The sequence below is a fragment of the Leucoraja erinacea genome, chromosome 24, assembly GCF_028641065.1.
Source record: "Leucoraja erinacea ecotype New England chromosome 24, Leri_hhj_1, whole genome shotgun sequence".
Lineage (NCBI taxonomy): Eukaryota > Metazoa > Chordata > Chondrichthyes > Rajiformes > Rajidae > Leucoraja > Leucoraja erinaceus.
In genome coordinates this window covers 27,626,417-27,648,060 of record NC_073400.1, presented here as the reverse complement: position 1 = coordinate 27,648,060, position 21,644 = coordinate 27,626,417, and the positions used below count along the sequence as shown (strand labels likewise).

Sequence of the window (21,644 nt, the reverse complement as noted above, 5' to 3'; positions counted from 1 at the left end):
CCATTATTTATTCAGCAGCAAGTGGGCTATTACCCTTGAACTCCAGGATAAGGGCTATCTGCATAGTCGCTGCCTCTGGTGTAAGGGTTACCCACAGTTTATTCTGTAGGGTAAGCATTATTCAGAATTTATTTGGGAATGAAATGAATGAACCAAATGCAGTGAAGCAGCCGAGATATCTCTTTAGTCCCACTGCTGGAAGGGAGCCTCGCAAAGTGTTTGCGTGGGACGCAGCCCAGCTACACATAAACTGGCTATTGTTTGGTTGGGATTCCAGGAACTACGGGCGGGACAGCTGGCAGAGTTGCTGCCTCACAGCGCCAGAGCACGAGGTTCGATCCTGAGCCACGAGTTGCTGCCTGTGTGGAGCTTTCCGAGAATTATATCTACTATAAATTCAAATTCACACATGCACTGACTACACCGCCCAACACGGACTTCCATCTGTATATATGTATATATGTATGTAGCGCCGCAGAATTTGTGCACCTATTACCCCCCCCCCCCCAACCCCCTCTTTTTTTTTTTTTCTCCCTTCTGTTTTTTTGTTTTTTCTGTTTCTTGTTTTTTGTGCTAAATTGTATGTATGCACTGAGTACGAGCAGCTTTCAGTTTCACTGTACATGTATAGTGACAATAAATGGCATGTATATATATATATATATATATATATATATTTGCACGTTCCTGCCGCTGCTCCGGTTTCCTCCCACATCCCAAAGACGTGCGAGTTTGTAGATTAATTGGCCTCTGTGAAATCGGTCCTCATGTTTAGGGGAGCAGATGAGAAAGTGGGATAACATTGGTATAAACAAGGGACTGCAGCAGGTGCAGGTTTACGCAACTTGGTGGAGTAACTCAACGGGTCAGGCAGCATCTCTAGAGAACGTGGATAGGTGACGTTTCAGGTTTGGACCCTTCTTCAATCAGTTAATGCTGTTTTATTGCCACATGTACGTAGCTACAGTGGAATTATTTGTTTTTGCTCACAACGCACAAAGTGTAGGACTGGTGCGAGCAGTGATCGATGGTTGGCAATGATTCGATGGGCTAAGGAGCCTGGTTCAGTACTGTGTCTCTAAACTAAACAGTGGCCTCATGTGTTTGTGTGCCTGTGAAGGAATGTTTTACAAGGAGAGGAAATTCATAAGTTCATGTTATAGGAGTAGAATTAGGCCATTCAGCCCATCGAGTCCACTCCGCCATTCAATCATGGCTGATCTCTGCCTCCTAATCCCATTCTCCTGCCTTCTCCCCATAACCCCTGAAACCCGTACTAATCACAAATCTGTCTATCTCTGCCTTAAAAATATTCATTGGCCTCCACGGCTTTCTGAGGCAATGAATTCCACAGATTCACCACCCTCTGACTAAAGAAATTCTCCCTCATCTCCTTCCTAAAGGAACGTCATTTAATTCTGGGGCTACGACCTCTGGTCCGAGACTCTCCCACAATTAAGTCCACAGATCCACCACCCTCTGAAATTGATGTTGACAATTTGTGCTTTGTGTCGCAATATTTAAGTAACGCATCTTAGATCCAGACGCATCTTCTTGCATCCTGCACGACCTGTTGCTAGAGTATTATCCGCACACGATGGCTCTTAGAAGTTATCAAAAAGCTCATTTATCGTGCTACGAGGCAATGAATTCAGTGAAGAGTCGAAGACAGTTTTTTTAATGTGAAAAAACTATCCGGCAGCTGGAATACATTTGGATAATTTTATCCTGGAAGTAGCACAGTTCTTCAATAGGTTAACAGAAAATCTTGGCTCCGATCTTCTTTCCCCCCTCTGGCCTCCTAAGTGGATGTATCACGATGCACTCTCAACAAAAATAAGTCTCTGTAATCTCCTGGTTTTAAAAAAACTATTTATTTGAAAAAAATGTAAGTAAATGGGTGAGACTGAAATGAGCTGAAACGTTTAGTTTTTAGTTTTAGAGATACAGCGCGGAAACAGGCCCTTGGGCCCACCGAGGGCATGCTGACCCAGCGATCCCCATACACTACCACTACCCTACACACACTAGGGACAATTTACAATTATACCAAGCCAATTAACCCACAAACCTGTACGTCTTTGGAGTGTGGGAGGAAACCAGAGATTCTGGAGAAATCCACGCTGGTCACGGGGAGAACGTACAAACTTCGTACCAACAGCACCCGTAGTCAGGATGTAACCCGGGTCCCTGGCGCTGCGAGGCAGCAACTCTACCGCCATGCCGTTGTGCCATGCATGTTAACAAGGTACAGATACTTGTAATGATACTGAGGGACCTGTAGGCCTGTTTTTTTTTGTTCCAACTGGTCTTTCACTGAAGATAGACACAAAGAGCTGGAGTAACTCAGCGGGTCAGGCAGCATCTCTGGGGAAAAGGCAGAGGTGGCGTTTTGGGTCGAGACACCTTCCTCAGACTGCGAGTCAGTAGAAAGGGAGTCTCTCACTGATTTATTTCTGAAAGGGTTTCAGGGTGATTGCAGGTGGTGAAAAGTAAACTTTCAAATGTTGAGCCAAAATCATGGTAATATGTGGCGGAACTATCTCTCAACAAGATTTATGGCTTGTCGGCCAGAATCATAAGTCAAACTCTACAGTTACGCACTTAGCACATAGTCACTGGGACCAGGGGCGGCTTCTCAGAAATTACAGAATGAACAAGACAAAATATGCAAGTGGGCAGAACAATCACAGCTACAATTTAATACAGAAAAATGCACAGTCCTGCAGATTGGGAGAAATCAAATTGGCGGTGCATGCACTCTGGGGGTTGCTTATGCAGGAAGATGATGATCCATGATCGGACTTTGCTGGCTTTACCTTGTGCAGAACGCTGTTCGCGTCAGTCTGAAGAAGGGTCTCGACCCGAAACGTCACCCATTCCTTCTCTCCAGAGACGCTGCCTCACCCGCTGAGTTATCCCCCCTCATTGTGGGGGAATAACTCATTTTCCCCTGTGAGGGAAGGCACAAAGTCCAGTCCCCATCCCCTTGTCCACCCATAGTCGGGCCTATTGAGGCCTCCGCAGTCGCCGCTACGGGGCCCGATGTTTCAGGCCCTTGTTGCCGGGTGATGGTGCTCCGGCGTCGGGTGAACCCTCTCAGTGGCTTGGGATACCTGGAACGGCCACTTCCTTAGACCACAGCTTCCAAAGCCGACAGGAGCTTCACCACTGGCGATCTCAGCGAAAGATCCCAGGCTCCCGATGTTAAAGTCAGCGCCGCCGCCGCCCGCGGCTGGCCGCTGCAAAGTCCCGCAGCTCCGCGATATTCAATCGGTGGTCTCAGCATTCCGGAGCTCCAGTGCAGCGACCCGGGCAAGGCATCGCCCGTTCCACTCCGCGATAGCGCTCCAGCGCTGCTCCGCCGCCGAAGCCAAGGTTCTGGCCGGTCCCGTCAGGAAACGCCGCTCCAGACCCCGATGGTAGGTCGCGAGGACGGGTCGAGATGCTGCTGGTACTGCGAAATATAGTTTCCCCCTTCCCCCCCACCCCCTCCCCAACCCCCTCCGCCCCACACATAAAAAGAATAGACCTCCAAACAACACGTTTTAACGTACTATAAATAAAAAAAAGAAGTAACAGGACAGACAGCTGCAGGCAGGGCAGCCACACCCAACTGGACGGCTAAACAGTGAAGGCCTAGCCTGCTAAAAAGTCGGTCAAAGTGATTTCAAACAGAAATATCTGGCTCTGATCTGGACAGAAAGGAGAAGAAAATTGGTTGAAGTTGGAAAATTTGTCTAAGAAGGAACTGCAGATGCTGGAAAATCGAAGGTACACCAAAATGCTGGAGAAACTCAGCGGGTGCAGCAGCATCTATGGAGCGAAGGATATAGGCAAAGTTTCGGGCCGAAACATTGTTGGCTGGGGAAGAGGCGATAACAAAGCGATACGGGGGATGCAAGCAGTGGAACTGTGGTGGCGAATCTGTGGAATTCATTGCCACAGACGGCTGTGGAGGCCAAGTCAGTGGATGTTTTTTAAAAGGTGGAGAAAGACAGATTCTTGATTAGTACGGGTGCCGGGGGTTATGGGGAGAAGTCTGGAGTGGAATGATGGAGTCGAGTGAAGGGCTAAATGGCCTTATTCTGCTACTAGAACTTACGAATTTATATACTTGCAGGACGTCTAGGATGGGGCGGGAAGGGCTGGCGGGCGGGCGAGGTTTGCAGGGGTAACTTGAAATTAGAGATTTTGTTTTTTCTGAGGAGCAAGAGAATGCAGAAGTTGCAACACTGTTCTGATCCAAAACATGTGTTAAGTTCTATAGGATCTGCGATGTAGACTTGTGCCAATTCATATTAGCTTCCCCCTCAAGTATGTAGCTGAAGCAAGTCACCAGATGGTGTTAGGTCTGCTCTTGTTTTTCGGAAATTTGGTTTCAAACTAATTTGATGGAAGGCGAGACATTTTTGTAAGCTACTTCTCATCCCATTAATCGATCTTTTTGCTTTCAGCAACAATGTTTTTTTTTAAACCTACTAGCATTATGAGGTTTTTTTTTTAAAGAAAGAGCTGCAGATGCTGGAAAAATCGAAAGGTAGACAAAAATGCTGGAGAAACTCAGCGGGTGAGGCAGCCTCTATGGAGCGAAGGAATAGGTGACGTTTCGGGTCAAGATGTCACCTACAGGGAAGGGATTCCATGCCAGTGGGCCACATGAGTGGCAAGGGCGGGGAATAAATTTGTGTGATTTGTGTAAACAGTTTTGAATGTACATATGTATAGCCTCCGAGAATGTCGGATGGAGTCTTGTAAGGATCATGTATTGGACATATTTATTTCTCGAATAAAGTATATTTTTAAATATTTAAAAAATATGGGGCATGTTGGTTGGCATGGGCAAGATTGGCTGAAGGGCCTGTTTACATCCTGTGTGACTATCTCTCTCACTCTCTCTCTCTCTATCTAAGAGGGTGGAATATTTGTCCTGCTGTCATTTCTTATAGAAGTTCACAGTTAATATTCGGTTTCCTGTCTCACACAGACGCATCCCCCAGGCTCTCTGGCAAGGCTCAGCTTTATAAAGCAACAAGGCAAGAGACTGCAAGCTGCATGATATACTGCATGGAACACTGCTCAACATAGACCAGCTCCACGGGAAGTGTAAGTCACACTCTTATTTAGTGAGAAGCTTGAATGCATTGTGTTGTGGACTGTGTTTACGCAGACTTGGATACATACTATTTGGTCTTGGGATCTTAAGTAATCAGATTCACTATGATAGGTAGACAAAAAATGCTGGAGAAACTCAGCGGGTGAGGCAGCATCTATGGAGAGAAGGAATAGGTGGCATTTTGGGTCGAGACCCTTAAAAATAAGGGAAGGGATTCCATGCCTGTGAAGAAGGGTCTCGACCCGAAACGTCACCTATTCCTTCTCTCCATAGATGCTGCCTCACCTGCTGAGTTTCTCCAGCATTTTTTGTCTACCTTTGATTTTTCCAGCATCTGCAGTTCTTTCTTAAAAATTCACAGTGGTGAACTGCACAGTGGCGCAGCGGCAGAGCTACTGCCTCACAGCGACTGAGACCCGGGTTCGATCCTGACAACGGGTGCTGTCGGTACGGAGTTTGCACGTTCTCCCCGTGACCTGCATGGGTTCTCTCCGGGATTTTTGCTTTCCTCCCACACTCCAAAGCCATACAAGCGTGTAGGTTAATTGGCTTGTAATAAATGTAAATTGTCCCCAGTGTGTGTAGGATAGTGTTAATGCACTTATTGGTGTGGACTCGGTGGGTGAGAGGTCCTGTTTCCGCGCTGTATCTCTAAACTAAAATAAAAAGTAGGCAAGATGTTTGCGCTTTGCCTTTCGCAGTGGGGCTGATCTGGCCTTGATCAGATCATATTGGAGTTGAATTAAAGGCTGAATCACTTCTCTCTGTTGCATTTAAAGTGTCGTTAGGATTGTATGAATGATGGTACTGCAACCGTCCAAGTTATTCAGACTCTTGCCTTAACGGCCTGTCCCACTTGGGCGACCTAATCCGCGAGTTCTGGCGGGTTTGCCCTCGACTCATACGCGCAGCATGGTCGCCACGAGGTCGTAGGAGGTCTTCGTAACTCTCCTTCATGCTCGAGAGTGGTCTCTGCGTACTCGAGGCCTCAGCTAGGTCGCGGCGTTTTTTTTTCAATATGTTAGAAAAGGCCCGCAAGTAAAAAATGGTCGCCATGGAAAAAAATCAATACTTTTTTATTCTAAACTCTAGAATATATATCTCTAAACTAAACTAAAAATTAAAACAGAGTATCTATCTACTATATATATAAAACTCAAATCAGTCCGCCTGCAGTACGGCTGCATTTCTTCCTTTGATTCATTGCCACGCCCAATCCAGATGCTCAATCTCCGAGATATTTTCCATTTCGGTAGAGATTTCGCTTTTCTTTCTAAGTATCCGCTCCTCATTTCATTTCGTCGTGTTGAAGTACATGTTTTTAATCAAATCCTTCTCCCCCACCCCCCACCCACCCCCAAGTATTTCAAAAATAAACAGGCTTCTCAATTTACATGTCAGCTTCCAACACACTTCGAAACAAAGTTGCAAGAGAGGAACACTGAACTTTTCACTGCTGCAGCAGGCAGGGGAGGGCTGCAATCTTACATTTGGGAACGGGCTCAGTTCCAATGGAGGAGACGGGTGCATGGTGGAATATTGGGTTGGGGGATCACACCATTGGGGGAGCAGACCCAACGGGTCTGCACTTGGTCTAGTGTACTATAACACCAGGATAAGTGCTCAACCAAGAAAACCATGTACAAAGCCAAAGTAGTATCTAAATTGCTAATACACATTTAAATTGTAGAACAATAACTAGCGCCATATTCAATAATAGGCTAATAACTTCAACTAACCAAATAATGCTTGCTTTTCCCTCTCTCTCCGTCCATCCCCCATCCTAGTTCTCTGACTACTTCCAGTTTCCTCCTGATTAAATATTACTGAATGTTTAAGAAAGAACTGCAGATGCTGGAAAAATCGAAGGTAGACATAAATGCTGGAGAAACTCAGCGTGCGAGGCAGCATCTATGAAGCGAAGGAATTACTGAATGTGTGCCCCATTGTCATCTACCCCATAGCTAACAATGTACCATTCTCCATTTCCTTGACCAACATCCCCTTTAATCTGTCTTTTCACACCTTACCCTTCCATATCTCTCCCCTGATTCTCGGTCTGAAGAAGGGTCTCGACCCAAAACATCACCCATTCCTTCTTTTCAGAGATGCTGCCTGTCCCGCTGAGTTACTCCAGCAATCTGGGTCTGGCTTCAATAAAAAGCTGCCTACAAAAGATCATAAAGTCATAGGTGATAGGAGTAGAATTAGGCCATTCGGCCCATCATGTCTGCTCCGCCATTCAATCATGGCTGATCTATCTCTCCCTCCTAATCCCATTCGCCTGCCTTCTCCCCATAACCCCTGACACCCGTACTAATCAAGAATCTATCTCTCTCTCCCTTAAAATATATCCATTGACTTGGCCTCCACAGCCTTCCGTGGCAATGAATTCCACAGATTCACTGCCCTCTGACTAAAGAAATTCCTCCTCATCTTCCTAAAGGAACGTCCTTTAATTCTGACAGTATGACCTCTCGTCCTAGACTCCCACTAATGGAAACATCCTCTCCACATCCACTCTATCCAGGCCTTTTGCTATTCGGCACATTTCATGTTAACTAACCTATAGTTCAGAAGCCAGTACATCATTGGGGTGATCAAGTGGGCACCTCCCTTCACTGGTGCTCTGTTGAGTTATGCATTACCAAGCAAAGATTAGCTAAGGAAATGAAAAGATAAATAGGAGAAATATCGGCATTAGTGGCAGCAAAGTATCAAGCCCGTAGGTTGTGAACTACGAGTGTCACATTCACTAAAACTTCAGACAGAAGCAGAGCTCGACAAACAAGAGAATGGTAATGAAAATGAATCAAAATGAATGGCAGCTCCTGTCATGATGATTCCTATGGCTGATGAAATCGGTTAGATTGTGGAATTATTCATTGACCGTAAAATGACCCTAAAACAGGCGGTTAATGACAAGCAACACCTGATCTCTAGACTTCTTGTGCAGAACATAGCAGGAGCTACAGGAAGTTCTTCATAAATTACACTCGTTGCGCGCACACACACACACACACACACACACACACACACACACACACACACACACACACACACACACACACACACACACACACACACACACACAAACATAAACACACACACACACACACACACACACACACACACACAGATACACACACACACACACACACACAGATACACACACACACACACACACACACACACACACACACACACACACACACACACACACTTATTTCATTGTAGACATGGTAAAGCAACATCAGTGTAAGAAGGAAATGCAGGTGCTGGTTTACACCCAAGGTAGACACCAAATGCTGGAGTAACTCAGCCGGTCAGGGAGCATCTCTGGAGAAAAGAAATAGGTAACGCTTCGGGTCGAGACCCTTCATCGGTCTCGGGCACGGGTGTCAAGGGTTATGGGGAGAAGGCAGGAGAATGGTGTTAGGAGGGAGAGATAGATCAGCCATGATGGAATGGTAGAGCAGACATGATGGGCTGAATGGCCTAATTCTGCTCCTAGCACATGGCTTTATGATCTTTTGTAGACAGCGTTTTATTAAAGCCAGACACAGAATGCTGGAGTAACTCAGTGGGACAGGCAGCATCTCTGGAGAGAAGGTTGTTGGCATGGAAAAAGTAGGCCTGTTTTTCGTTCCATGTGGCTCTATGGTTCCAATGGGCCTGACCCACTTGGCCATTTTTTAGGCAACTGCCGGCGACTGTCAGAGACGTAGACAACCTGCGTCATCCTGGGTACAACCTACGACAGCGCCCACGTCAGGAGAAGTCAAGCTACGCTCATTGGCGTCAAACCCACTGTCGACGAAATGTTTTCAACATGTTGAAAATTTAGCAACGACCAGAAAGACGCTACGGCTCTTTGCGCGACTGAGTAGACGACTTCCGGTGACCACCGGCGAACATGTGGCGACAAACTAGTCGCCTGTAGTTGCCTAAAAATTCGCCTGAGTGGGACAGGCCCGTTAGTCTCCCAAAGGCGTTGATGGACGCAGTGATTTTGATGAATTCTAACAAATCGAACATGGCAAGATAGACATAAAGAAGCTGAAGGGAGAGCAGGAATTGGATGTGTGTGTGTGTGGCAGGAGGCAAAGTCTTGACTGATGTTCTTGTGACAGGAAGGTTGTTATCTCCAGGCTCAGTCCTGGGTCCTTTGATTCTTGCAATACCACTGATGTGGACGTGAATATAGAGGACACACAACAAAAGCTTCTTCCTTTCAGCAGACCCTGTCAACGCCCTCCCATTTTACAATGCATTCCTTTTTCCTGGTGCTCATCTCCTTATCCTTATCCTGGTCTTGGTGAGACCACACCTGGAGTATTGCGTGCAGTTTTGGTCTCCAAATCTGAGGAAGGACATTATTGCCATAGAGGGAGTGCAGAGAAGGTTCACCAGACGGATTCCTGGGATGTCAGGACTGTCTTATGAAGAAAGACTGGATAGACTTGGTTTATACTCTCTAGAATTCAGGAGATTGAGAGGGGATCTTATAGAAACTTACAAAATTCTTAAGGGGTTGGACAGGCTAGAGGCAGGAAGATTGCTCCCGATGTTGGGGAAGTCCAGGACAAGGGGTCACAGCTTAAGGATAAGGGGGAAATCCTTTAAAACCGAGATGAGAAGAAACTTTTTCACACAGAGAGTGGTGAATCTCTGGAACTCTCTGCCACAGAGGGTAGTTGAGGCCAGTTCATTGGCTATATTTAAGAGGGAGTTAGATGTGGCCCTTGTGGCTAAGGGGATCAGAGGGTATGGAGAGAAGGCAGGTACAGGATACTGAGTTGGATGATCAGCCATGATCATATTGAATGACGGTGCAGGCTCGAAGGGCCGAATGGCCTACTCCTGCTCCTAATTTCTATGTTTCTATATTTACCCCAGCGACACTTGCAGAAAGTCCAGTCGCCGTTTTATTACGGTGACCTGCTACGACTATGACAGTCGCCTAAAAAAATCGCCTCGTGGGACAGGCCCTTTAGGCAGTCAGAACCTTTCTCCCAGGGTAGAAGTGACAGAGACTAGAGGTTCAGAGATAGGACGGGGAAACAGGCCCTTTGGTCCACCGAGTCGACCAGCACTAAAACAATTCTACGCACACACACACACACCAGGTGCAATTTACAATTCTACCAAAGCCTATTAACCGACAAACCTGTACGTCTTTGGAATGTGGAAGGAAACCTGAGAAAACCCACGCAGGTCAAAAGGGAGAACGTAAAAATCTATGTACAGACAGCACCCGTAGTCAGGATCAAACCCAGATCTTTGGTGCTGTAAGGCAGCAACTCGACTGCTGCACCACTGTGCTGCCCAAAGATCGAAGGAGGTTTTTTTTTCTCAAGACAGCAAGGGATTGGAATACCCTGCCAGCCAACATCAGAGATCTCCAAAACATCAACCCATACAAAGATGTAACTCTAAAAACACCTCCATCTCGACTAGCACGTCCACCATGGTCATAGTGCTGAGTGGTGCTCAACCTGGAGCTCTTCAGCGTACTTCATCCAGGCCCAGACCCAGACCCAGACCCAGACCCAGAGCAGGGCGGGACCTTTTACGCAGAGGATACTGGGTACCTGCAACGCGCTCTTAGGGCTGGTGGCAGAGACAGACATGATAGTAGAGTTAGAGAGGGTTTTAGAAAGGCATGTGGACATGCAGGGAATGGAGGGGGGTGCGTCCCGTGCAGGCAGCTGAGATGAGTCTATCTTTGGCATTATGTTCGGCACCAATGTCATGGCCGAAGGGCCGAAGGGCCTGAGGCTGTGCTGTACTTTTATAAGTCCCATGTTCTAACAGATGGTGTGGTTGATGGGAGGAAGTCTTCAATTGTAGGAAGATGGAAATAATCTCCTCAGTTGGACAGCAAACTGGACTTTCACCAGGGGAAGTGTGATATTGTGCATTTGGGACTTGCAGCAAGCTGAGGGGGTGGACAATAAGTGGAAGGATGTTGAGAGGTGGAGGAAAATAAAGGGGTCCTAGAAATGCCCATCCACACATCCTCAAATATGGCCGCATAGATCAGATCAAACTGGTTTAAAAGGCAGCCAGGATGTTTTCCTTCTCAGCCAAGACCTTTACTAACAGAGATGTAATGCTGAGGATTTATAAGGCACTAGTCAGACCGCATTTGGAATATTGTGAGCAGATCAGGGCCCCATATCTGAGGAGAGATGTGTTGGCGTTGGAGAGGGCCCAGAGGATGTTTGCGGGAATGATCCTGGGGATGATTGGGTCAATATACGATGAGCGTTTGACGCCACTGGGCCTGTAATCGCTGGAGTTTAGCAGGATGAGGGGAAGGAACTCTTCCATTTGAAACAAAAGTGTATTTTCTTCCAGGTCTTCGGTTTCCTCCCACACTTCAAAGACGTACAGGCTTGTAGGTTAATTGACTTCGGTAAAATTGTAAATTGTGTGTAGGATTGTGCTAGTGTGTGGGGTGATCGCAGGTTGGCGCAGACTCAGTGGGCCGAAGGACCTGTTTCTGTGCTGTATCTCTAAAGTTTAAAGTCTAAAGTATACTTCCATGCTGAGCCGAGCAGAGTAGTTGAAGAACTGTACGCACCAATAGCAAGGGCTTGACTTCAGGCCTTGCTCAATGGGCGTGTGCACCTATCTTGGGCCAGTAACAGGCATTAGGGCTGAAGGGCCTTTTCCTGTGCTCATAGAGTGACTGGACTATGAGTCTCATAGAGTCCAGTGTGGAAACAGGCCTTTCAGCCCAACTTGTCCATACCGGCCAACAATGTCCCAGCTACACCAGTCCCACTTGGCTGCACTTGGTCCATATCCCTCCAAACCTGTCCTATCCATCTACCTGTCTAACTGTCTCTTAAACGATGGGTTAGTCCCAGCCTCAACTACCTCCTCTGGCAGCTCGTTCCATACACCCACCACCCTTTGTGTGAAAAAGTTACCCCTCGGATTCCTATTAAATCTTTTCCCCTTCACCTTGGAAACAAAGCTCAGACTGCGGCATGCTCCGTGCAGTCGGCCGCGAGGGTCAAAGGTTGACCTCAGGGAGAATTAATGCACACCTGGCCCTTGGATGGAGGGAGATGGAGCGTGCAGTCACGGCATCAATCATGGGGCAGGTGGGGTGCATGTAAAACCTGCGAAAGAGTACGCTTGAACAGATCAGGCCATTGGGGCTTTAAGCCACAGGGTCAATTCAGCATACAGCTGCACTCTGAACACTAGGTTAAGATAAACCCCTGAGAGATTTATCATTGTGGACTCCTCGGGTAGAAAGTGGACGTGGTGTGGTGGCACGGTGGTGCAGCGGTAGAGTTGCTGCCTTACAGCACTTTCAGCGCCAGAGATCCTGGTTTGATCCCAACAACGGGTGCTGTATGCATGGAGTTTGTACGTTCTCCCCGTGGGGTTTCTCCAAAATCTTCGGTTTCGTCCCACGCTTTGCTCCAAAGACGTGCAGGTTTGTAGATTGATTGGCATAGTTATAAATGTAAAATATTGTCCCTAGTGTGTGTAGGGTAGTGTTAATTGGCGGGGATCGCTGGTCAGTGCGGGCTTGGTGGGCCGAAGGGCCTGTTTCCGCGCTGTATCTATAAACTAAACGTGTCAGTAAAGAGACCATTGAACTATTATAGAAGCCATAATGCATTTAATGACGGTTCAAGTAGGGATGGGGGGGGGGGGGGGGGGGGGGGGGGGTTTCGGGTCGAGACCCTTCTTCGGAATGGAGCGAAACGTCTCCCATTCCGTTTCACCCGAGATGCTGTATGTCCCGCTGAGTTGCTCCAGCCTTTTTGTGCCAATCTCCGGTTTAAACGCGATGGCTGGTCAAGTTATTTGCTGCTTGTTTGCCTGCTAGGTGTCGGCGAAGAGGAGCCAGCCCAGAGGACAACTGGGTTCCCAGTGCACTCGGGGAGCGCTTCACCGGCAGAAATGCTGCCAAGGGAAGGAAGACTACCACAGCTTGGATTGCTGTTCATCTTGATCCTCGGCCAACACGTCACCTCCATCGAAGTCCCTCGCGACTGTAAGTGTTGCATCTCTGACAGCGCGATGGTCGGCAGTGAATGGGAGGGATGCGACAACTGACTGGAGAACGCATTAAGGGCCAATTTCCCACCCAACTCAACAAGACTTTGCACGGTTCACATGCTTGATCAATGGTGTTTTATCATTAATGACTTATTATTATTAATGTTTAGTGTTTTCTGAGTCATTCGTAACTGTCACTGCATGTCATGTTGTTACTTGTGGGCGGAGCACCAAGGCAAATTCCTTGTATGTGACTACTTGGCCAATAAACTTACTTACTTACTTACTTAACAAATAGGAAACATTAACGAGCATTTATATTAATTACTAAGCTGTGTAAATGGAACAGTTAAACAACAAGGAGCGCATTTGTGTAGACATATCATTTTTATTTGTGTATCAATTGGCAGTTTTTTAACATTTAAGTGGTAAATGATATATTCCTACGTTTATTGGAAGATAAATAGTTTACAAAAATATGAACAGATTTGAAGTAATCAGGTCCCAATATTTTAGAAGTTATTTACACTGATAACACAACTTTTTCCAATAATCAAAATTACCATTATAAGTTCCTGTTCTAAGAGCAGAATTAGGCCATTCGGCCCATCAAGTAATCCACCATTCAATCATGGCTGATGTACCTTTCCCTCTCAACCCCATTTTATTATAATATATTAAAATAATGTGTAATTTTTTTGATATAACCGCATAATTATATAATGTCAAGCTCATTTTTTAATATAATTAAAAGATAAAACGCTGGGGATGTGCAGCAGGTCAGGCAGCGTCTGTGGAGGGAGAGTGTTTCAGGACAATACTAGTGAACAATCAACAACCTGAAATATTAACGGTGGCGCAGCGGTAGAGCTGCTGACGCACAGCGCCAGAGACCCGAGTTCGATCCTGACGACGGGTGCTCTCTGTACGGGGTTTTTACGTTCTCCCCGTGACCTGCGTGGATTTTCTCCGAGATCTTCGGTTTCCTCCCACACTCCAAAGACGTGCAGGTTTGTAGCTTAATTGGCTTGGTAAAATGTAAAATTGTCCCTCGCATGTGTAGGATAGTGTTAATGTGCGGGGATCACTGGTCAGTGCGGACTCGATGGGCCGAAGGGCCTGTTTCCACGCTGTATCTCTAAACTAAACTAAACTAAATTCTATTCCTCTTTCCATAGTTGCTGCCTGACCTTATGCACATTCCCAACCCTTTGTGTTTCAATTTCTGATATCTTGCATCTGCTGTTGTTTAACTTCTTATTAGTACATTAATGAATTAGTATCGTAATGAATTTCACTGATTTATTACTAGGCTTTGTTAACAAGTAGTTTTTTAATGAATATGTTATAATTAATATATATAATAGACTGAGCAATGCATATTAACAAGTAGCAATCACTAATGATCAGTGTACAAATATTAATTGTATATTAATAGCCAACACGTTGGTCATAGACTTTATTTCTTTTCACTAACCTGTTTATTTCCTCATCTCTATTTTCCTTCAATTTGCCTGCAATGGGACAAAAGCAAATCTTCAGAATCAGTGTAAGTTTGGCCTGTTTCTCTTGTGCTTGTAACCTTCAGATGCCGAGTTGAGTAAACCTCCGCTCAATTGTAATGGATAGGCTATAGTTTTAGTATTGGAGATACAGCATGGAGGCAGGCCCTTTGGCCCATCGAGCCCATGACGGCCATCGATCACCCCTTTCGCACTCGTTCTCCTCTGCCTGCACGCGATCCACATCGCACCATTCCCCGCACATCCATGTGTCGATCTAAAAGCCTCTGTAACACCACTATCATAACAGCCTCATTACAGGCCCCCTGTTAAATCTTGCACCATACATCAGCTTTAAACTTTGCCCCTCTTATCCTAAAGCTATGCCCTGTAGTTTTTTACCTTCCCCCCCCCCCTCCCCCCCCCCAACCCCTGAGGGAAAAAGAATAATGGGTCCCAAGGGAAGCACGGTGGCGCAGCGGTAGAGTTGCTGCCTTAGAGCACCAGAGACCCAGGTTCTATCACGACTACAGGTGCTGTCTGTACGGAGTTTGTACGTTCTCCCCCCTGTGACCTGTGTGGGGTTTCTATGGGTGCTCCGGTTTCCTCCCACACTCCAAAGGCATACACGTTTGTGGGTTAATTGGCTCGGTTTCAATGTAAATTGTCCCGAGTGTGTGCAGGATAGTGTCAGTGTGTGGGGATCGCTGGTCGGCACGGACTCGGTGGACCGAAGGGCCTGTTTCCACGCTGTATTTCCAAACTATAAACTAAACTGAACAGCAACCTTTCGACCACATCAATCAACGATGCAGCAAAAATAAAACGACTAAAATTGACTCGATGGGCCGAAGGGCCTGTTTCCGCGCAGTATCGCTAAACTGAGCTGCACTCGATTAAAGGAAGGGTCACGACCCAAAAGGTCACCCATCCATGTCATCTCTCCAGAGCTGCTGCCTGACTGACCCGCTGTGTTACTCCAGCACTTTGTGCCTAACTTTGAGATAGATCCAGACTTTGGTTGTGTTGTCCTGTCTCTATCGCATGTTGCGGCACGTTGATGTTATTGTCTCCTTCAATCTGCTTCTCACAGTGGCGCAGCCTCCCACCATCACCAAGCTGTCTCCAAAGGATTACATTGTCGATCCACGGGACAACGTAGTCATCGACTGTGCAGGGAAGGGGAACCCAACCCCCATGTAAGTAGCCGGCTGTGTGCGCAGCTCAGAGTGTGGCTTGGCAGGGTGGCGGAGGGAGGGCTCGGATAACTGTGCGGCACGGTGGCGCCTGAGACCCAGGTTCAATCCCGACTACGGGAGCTGTCCGTACGGAGTTTGCACGCTCTCCCCGTGTCCCGCGTGGGGTTTCTCCGGGATCTCCGGTTTCCTCCCACACTCCAAAGACGTACAGGTTTGTAGGTTAATTGCCTTGGTATAAATGTAAATTGGGCCTAGTGTGTGTAGGATGGTGTTAATGTACAGGGTGATTGCTGGTCGGCGCGGACCCCTGTGGGCCGTAGGGCCAATTTCCGCGCTGTATCTCTAAACTAAACTTAAAAAAACCCGCACAGTGAACGAGATCCACCGCGGGAAGCCATTTGGGAGCAACTATGGACCATTACTGCCCTCCAGTGTTGGAAGCACGATACTGCAACCTGGATTGGTGCACTGTGTAACTTAGAATGAAAGGATAATTCAATAGTACTTTATTTTCACATGTACCTAAACGCAGTGAAATCCTTTTGGTTTAGTTTAATTTAGATATAAGGCATTGAAACAGGCCCTTTGGCCCACCGAGTCCACTAGTTCTAGGTTATCCCACTTTCTCATCCACTCCCTGTAGATGGAGTCCTTAGAATGATAGGGTCGTGCAAGAGTACTTGGTTACTTGGTTGAGAGATACAGCGCAGAAACAGGCCCTTCGGCCCACCGAGACCGCGCCGACCAGCGATCCCCGCACACTAACACCACTAAGGTAGACAAAAATGCTGGAGAGACTCAGCGGGTGAGGCAGCATCTATGGAGCGAAGGAAATAGGCAACGTTTCGGGCCGAAACCCAACTTCAGACCCGAAACATTGGCTATTTCCTTCGCTCCATGGATGCTGCCGCACCCGCTGAGTTTCTCCAGCATTTTTGCCTGCCTTCGATTTTCCAGCATCTGCAGTTCCTTCTCAAACACACTAATACCACAATCCTACTTCACACACGAGGGACAATTTACAATGACATCAAGCCAATTAACCTGCACACATCCACGCCTCTGGAGTGTGGGAGGAAAGCGGAGCTTCCCAGGGGGAAACCCCACGCATGTCGCGGAGAGAACGTACAAACTCTGTACGGAGAGCAGCCATGGTCAGGATCGAACCTGGGTCTCTGGCGCTGTAAGGGAGCAGCTCAACGGGTGCTACCCCAACTGACCGACTGACTTGTGTCCCCACAGATTCTCGTGGACTCGCAATGGAAAGTTCTTCAACGTTGCCAAAGACTCCAGGGTGTCGATGAGGTCGCGGTCGGGTACCCTGGTCATGGACTTCCGATACAGTGGGCGGGCTGAGGACTACGAGGGGGAGTACCAGTGCTCGGCCAGGAATGACCATGGCACAGCCCTCTCCCACAAAATACACCTCCAAGTCTCCAGTAAGAGGGGAACGGAGTCCGAAACTGTTTGGGTTACGGGTCAATTGAGCCACCTACAGTACGTGGGGCACAAAATGTTGGAGTAACTCAGAGGAACCGGCTTACTCCAGCATTTTGTGTCTACCGATGTTGGGGGCATCCAGAACCAGGGGCCACAGTTTAAGAATAAGGGGTAAGCCATTTAGAACGGAGACTAGGAAACACTTTTTCTCACAGGGAGTGGTGAGTCTGTGGAATTCTCTGCCTCAGAGGGCGGTGGAGGCCGGTTCTCTGGATACTTTCAAGAGAGAGCTAGATAGGGCTCTTGAAAATAGCGGAGTCAGGGGATATGGGGAGAAGGCAGGAACGGGGTACTGATTGGGAATGATCAGCAATGATCACATTGAATGGCGGTGCTGGCTCGAAGGGCCGAATGGCCTACTCCTGCACCTATTGTCTATTGTCTATTGTCTACCTTTGTATTAAACCAGCATCTGCAGTTCTTTCCTGCACCTAAGTGGGAGTTTGACTTCAGCTGCATACAATAACTAATTTGAAGTGAATTATAATTTATGTTGTTTTATATACCCCAGGTTATCTATTAACAACCTTTGATTCACGGAGCCAACAAGCCCCATCTACACTTGCCCCGCCTGCCTGCATTTGGCCCATACCCCTCTGAACCTGTCCTATGCATGTACCTGTCCAATTGTATTTAAAACTTTGTGACAGTACCTGCCTAAACTGCCTCCTCTGGCAGCTCGTTCTATAGGCCCTCCACCCTTTGTGTAAAAAAAGATGTGCCTTGGGTTCCTATTAACTCTTTCCCCCTCCCTCACCTTAAACCTATGTCCTCTGGTGAGTTTAGTTTGAGTTTAGTCTATTGTCACGTGTACCGAGGTACAGTGAAAAGCTTTTGTTGCGTGCAAACCAGCTAGCGGAAAGACAATACATGATTACAATCGAGCCGTCCACAGTTAGGGTTGCCAACTGTCCCGTATTAGCTGGGACATCCCGCATATTGGGCCAAATTGGTTTGTCCCGTACGGGATTGCCTTTGTCCCGTATTTGACTGCTACTCCTCGGGTCGATCATCGGTTCATGAGTTGAATGGGGTGGTGGACTTTGCCGAACTCCTCAGCTGGCCCGCTGACTGGGCTTTGTGTGCAGTCCAGCACCCGGGCCAACTCATCATTCACCCAGCCACGGCCGAGTCGGTCAACGAATTGCCGTCGGGATGGCAAAAGGTCCCGTATATTGTGAGAAAGTTGGCAACCCTATCCACAGTGTACAAATGACTTCCCATACTCTGTGTAAAAGAAGAAGGGTTTCGGCCCGAAACGTTGCCTATTCCCTTCGCTCCATAGATGCTGCTGAGTTTCTCCAGCTTTTTTGTGTACCTTCAATTTTCCAGCATCTGCAGTTCCTTCTTAAAAACTCTGTGTAAAAGACACTGTGTGTTTACCCTATCTATCCCTCTGATCTTATACAACTCTATAAGATTACTCCTCCTCATCCCGTGCTCCAAGGAATACAATTCCAGTATTTTGGTGTCTATCTTCGGTGTAAACCAGCGCCCCGACATGTTGCAGTTCCTAGTTTCACTCTTTATGCTGCTGTGACGTGTACCTGACTGAGGGACACTGGTGTTTTGTGTCATTTTGTTTTTGTGTCACATGTCATTGTGTTTTTTCACGCACAGAGGCGCCACTCTGGAGGAGAGGCAACGTGGAGCCGATCGTGGTCCAGGAAGGAGTCTCTGTGACGTTGCCCTGCCAACCTCCCGCTGGCCTGCCCCCTCCTGTCATCTTCTGGATGAACAGCAGTAAGTTTCGCTCAGTCGAATCTGGGCATAAAAGGTTCTTGCAAAGGTCGAACATTCATCCAGAATGTCTTGTTCTGTTTTTTTTTTTAGTTTTTAGTTTTATAGATACAGCGCGGAAACAGGGGCCTTCAGCCCACCGAGTCCACGCTGACCAGCGATCCCCCCCCGCACACTAACACTATCCTACACACACTAGGGACATTTTACACATGCAGCAAGCCAATTGACCCGTACGTCTTTGGAGTGTGGGAGGAAACGGAAGATCCTGGAGAAAACACACACACAGGTCATGGGGAGAACATACAACCTCCGCACAGACAGCACCCGTAGTCGGGATCGAACCCCGGTCTCCGGCGCTGCAAGGCAGCAACTCTACCGCTACGCCACCATTTTAGAAATAGACTTTATTCAAGTAATGAATATATACAATACAGGAACCGTGCAAAAAAATCCATCCGACATTCTCGGAAGCCATACAAACATTCAACGCTATTTACACAAATTTATCCCCCGCCCCTGCCCACTCATGTGGCCCACTTGTGTGGAATCCCTTCCCTTATTTTTGAGGGGCATCTCCACCAACCCTGCCCCCCCATGTCTAGCAGTGGAAGGACCCTAGACTGTGGTCCTCCCCCACTGAGCCTTGGCGTTGGCTGCACCGAGCTTCAGTGCATCCCTCAGCACGCACTCCTGCAGTCTGCAGCGGGCCAGTCGGCCACATTCCCCGACGGACATCTCGCTCCGCTGGGAGGTCAACAAAGCTCGGGCAGACCAAAGGGCGTCTTTCACCGAGTTGATGAAACTTCCAGCTGCACTCGGTGTCAGTCTCTGAATGTGTCCCTGAATGAAGTCAAAATAGCCGACAAACCTGTAGATCTTTGGAGTGTGAGAGGAAACCAGAGCACCCGGAGAAAACCCACACGGTCGCCCGTAGTCAGGATCGAACCCGGAGGAGGTAGTTGAGGCTGGGACTATCCCAACATGTTAGAAACAGTTAGACAGGTACATGGATAGGACAGGTTTGGAGGGATATGGACCAAACGCAGGCAGGTGGGACTAGTGTAGCTGGGACATGTTGGCCGGTATGGGCAAATTGGGCTGAAGGGCCTGTTTCCACTCTGTATCACTCTATAATTGTTGACCATTAACCATTAATCATTGACCATTAATTATTGACCGTTAATTATTGACCATTAATTATTGACCATTGACCATTGACCACTGACCATTGATCACTGACCATTGATCATTGACCGTTGCTTGTTTTCAGACATGGACTTGATCCCTCAGGACACGCGGGTGTCTCAGGCGCTGAACGGCGATCTCTACTTCTCCAACGTGAAGCGCAGCGACGCTCGCTTCGATTACATCTGCAACGCCCGGTTCCCCTTCACTCAAACCATCCAGCAGAAAAACCCCATCACCATCAAAGTGCTGACCAGTGAGTATCCACCCCACCGTAATGGATTGTCCGTCTCTGTGTGGGCAACGGGTATCTGACCTGGGGATTGCAGTGGGATTCACTTGCTTTCAAATTGCAATTAACATGTTATACTGTAGTACAGTACAGCGCAAGGACAGGCCCCTTCAAAGCAATCAAACCGAACCATCCTATCAACTACCAGAGAGTGGTCCTGAGCTATTGGTACTGAGTTGGATGATCAGCCATGATCATATTGAATGGCGGTGCAGGCTCGAAGGGCCGAATGGCCTACTCCTGCACCTAATTTCTATGTTTCTATTATCTATCTCATTGGGGACCCTCGGGCTATCTTTAATTGCACTTTCTCGGACTTTATCTTGCACTAAACGTTATTCCCTTTATCATGTGTCCGTACACTGTTGATGACTTGATTGTAATCATGTGTTGTCTTTCCGCTGACTGGATAGCATGCAACAAATGCTTTTCACTGTACCTCGGGATAAGTGACAATAAACTAAATTAAACTAAACTTAACAAGTTAAACTGAGCTCATCCGCGTGCAATATCCCTCTATTCCACGTGCCTAAATAAAACCCTCGTAAACACTACTATTATATCTGCCTCCACCACCACCCCTGGCAACGTGTTCAAGGCCCTCACCATGCTTTCTGTAAAAGAACTTGCCCGCACATCCCCATTAAACATTCCCCAGCTTACCTTCTAGTTAATAGTGTTGGATATTTCCACCCTGGGAAAAATGTTTTGTCAGTCTCACCTGTCATAATCCCTTTCATCATTTTGTTTACCTATTACGATTTCCGTCTACTTCTTCGACCTCTCTACTTTAGACTGTGCTGCAAAAGTAGGGGCCACTACAGAGTCTGTGTGAGGTTCTTGGGTATCGTATGCAGATCATTGTTTTGAGAGGTTTACATGTTTACTAAAGCAGTACTCACTGGATGCCTTGGGGAAAGTGTAGGGGACATCTCAATGAAGAGTATCGAAGGGCCAATGGCCCACTCCTGCACCTATTGTCTATAGTCTCAGCTTCATGGCAAAGGCTGGAAAACCTAGGAGAGCTCTCCTTCGATCAGTGGGGGTGGAAGGAGGTGTGGATTTGGATCAAGGTG

At 47.4% G+C, this 21,644-nt stretch overlaps 1 protein-coding gene across 10 annotated transcripts in view; it reads left to right on the top strand.

Annotated features, from left to right (window-relative positions):
• Window positions 1-21,644, top strand: part of nfasca (neurofascin homolog (chicken) a) — a 170,863-nt gene that overhangs the window by 60,364 nt on the left and 88,855 nt on the right. For 8 of the 10 annotated variants that reach the window (XM_055654885.1, XM_055654887.1, XM_055654884.1 and 5 more), the window contains 7 exons: window positions 4,988-5,106; window positions 12,975-13,142; window positions 14,679-14,696; window positions 15,743-15,848; window positions 17,091-17,287; window positions 18,969-19,091; window positions 20,362-20,532. In XM_055654885.1, the coding sequence (XP_055510860.1) occupies window positions 13,049-13,142; window positions 14,679-14,696; window positions 15,743-15,848; window positions 17,091-17,287; window positions 18,969-19,091; window positions 20,362-20,532 (709 nt within the window). In that variant the 5' untranslated portion in view covers window positions 4,988-5,106; window positions 12,975-13,048. The remainder of the gene's footprint in view (window positions 1-4,987; window positions 5,107-12,974; window positions 13,143-14,678; window positions 14,697-15,742; window positions 15,849-17,090; window positions 17,288-18,968; window positions 19,092-20,361; window positions 20,533-21,644) is intronic. The other 2 variants (XM_055654886.1, XM_055654889.1) reach the window with 1 other exon arrangement.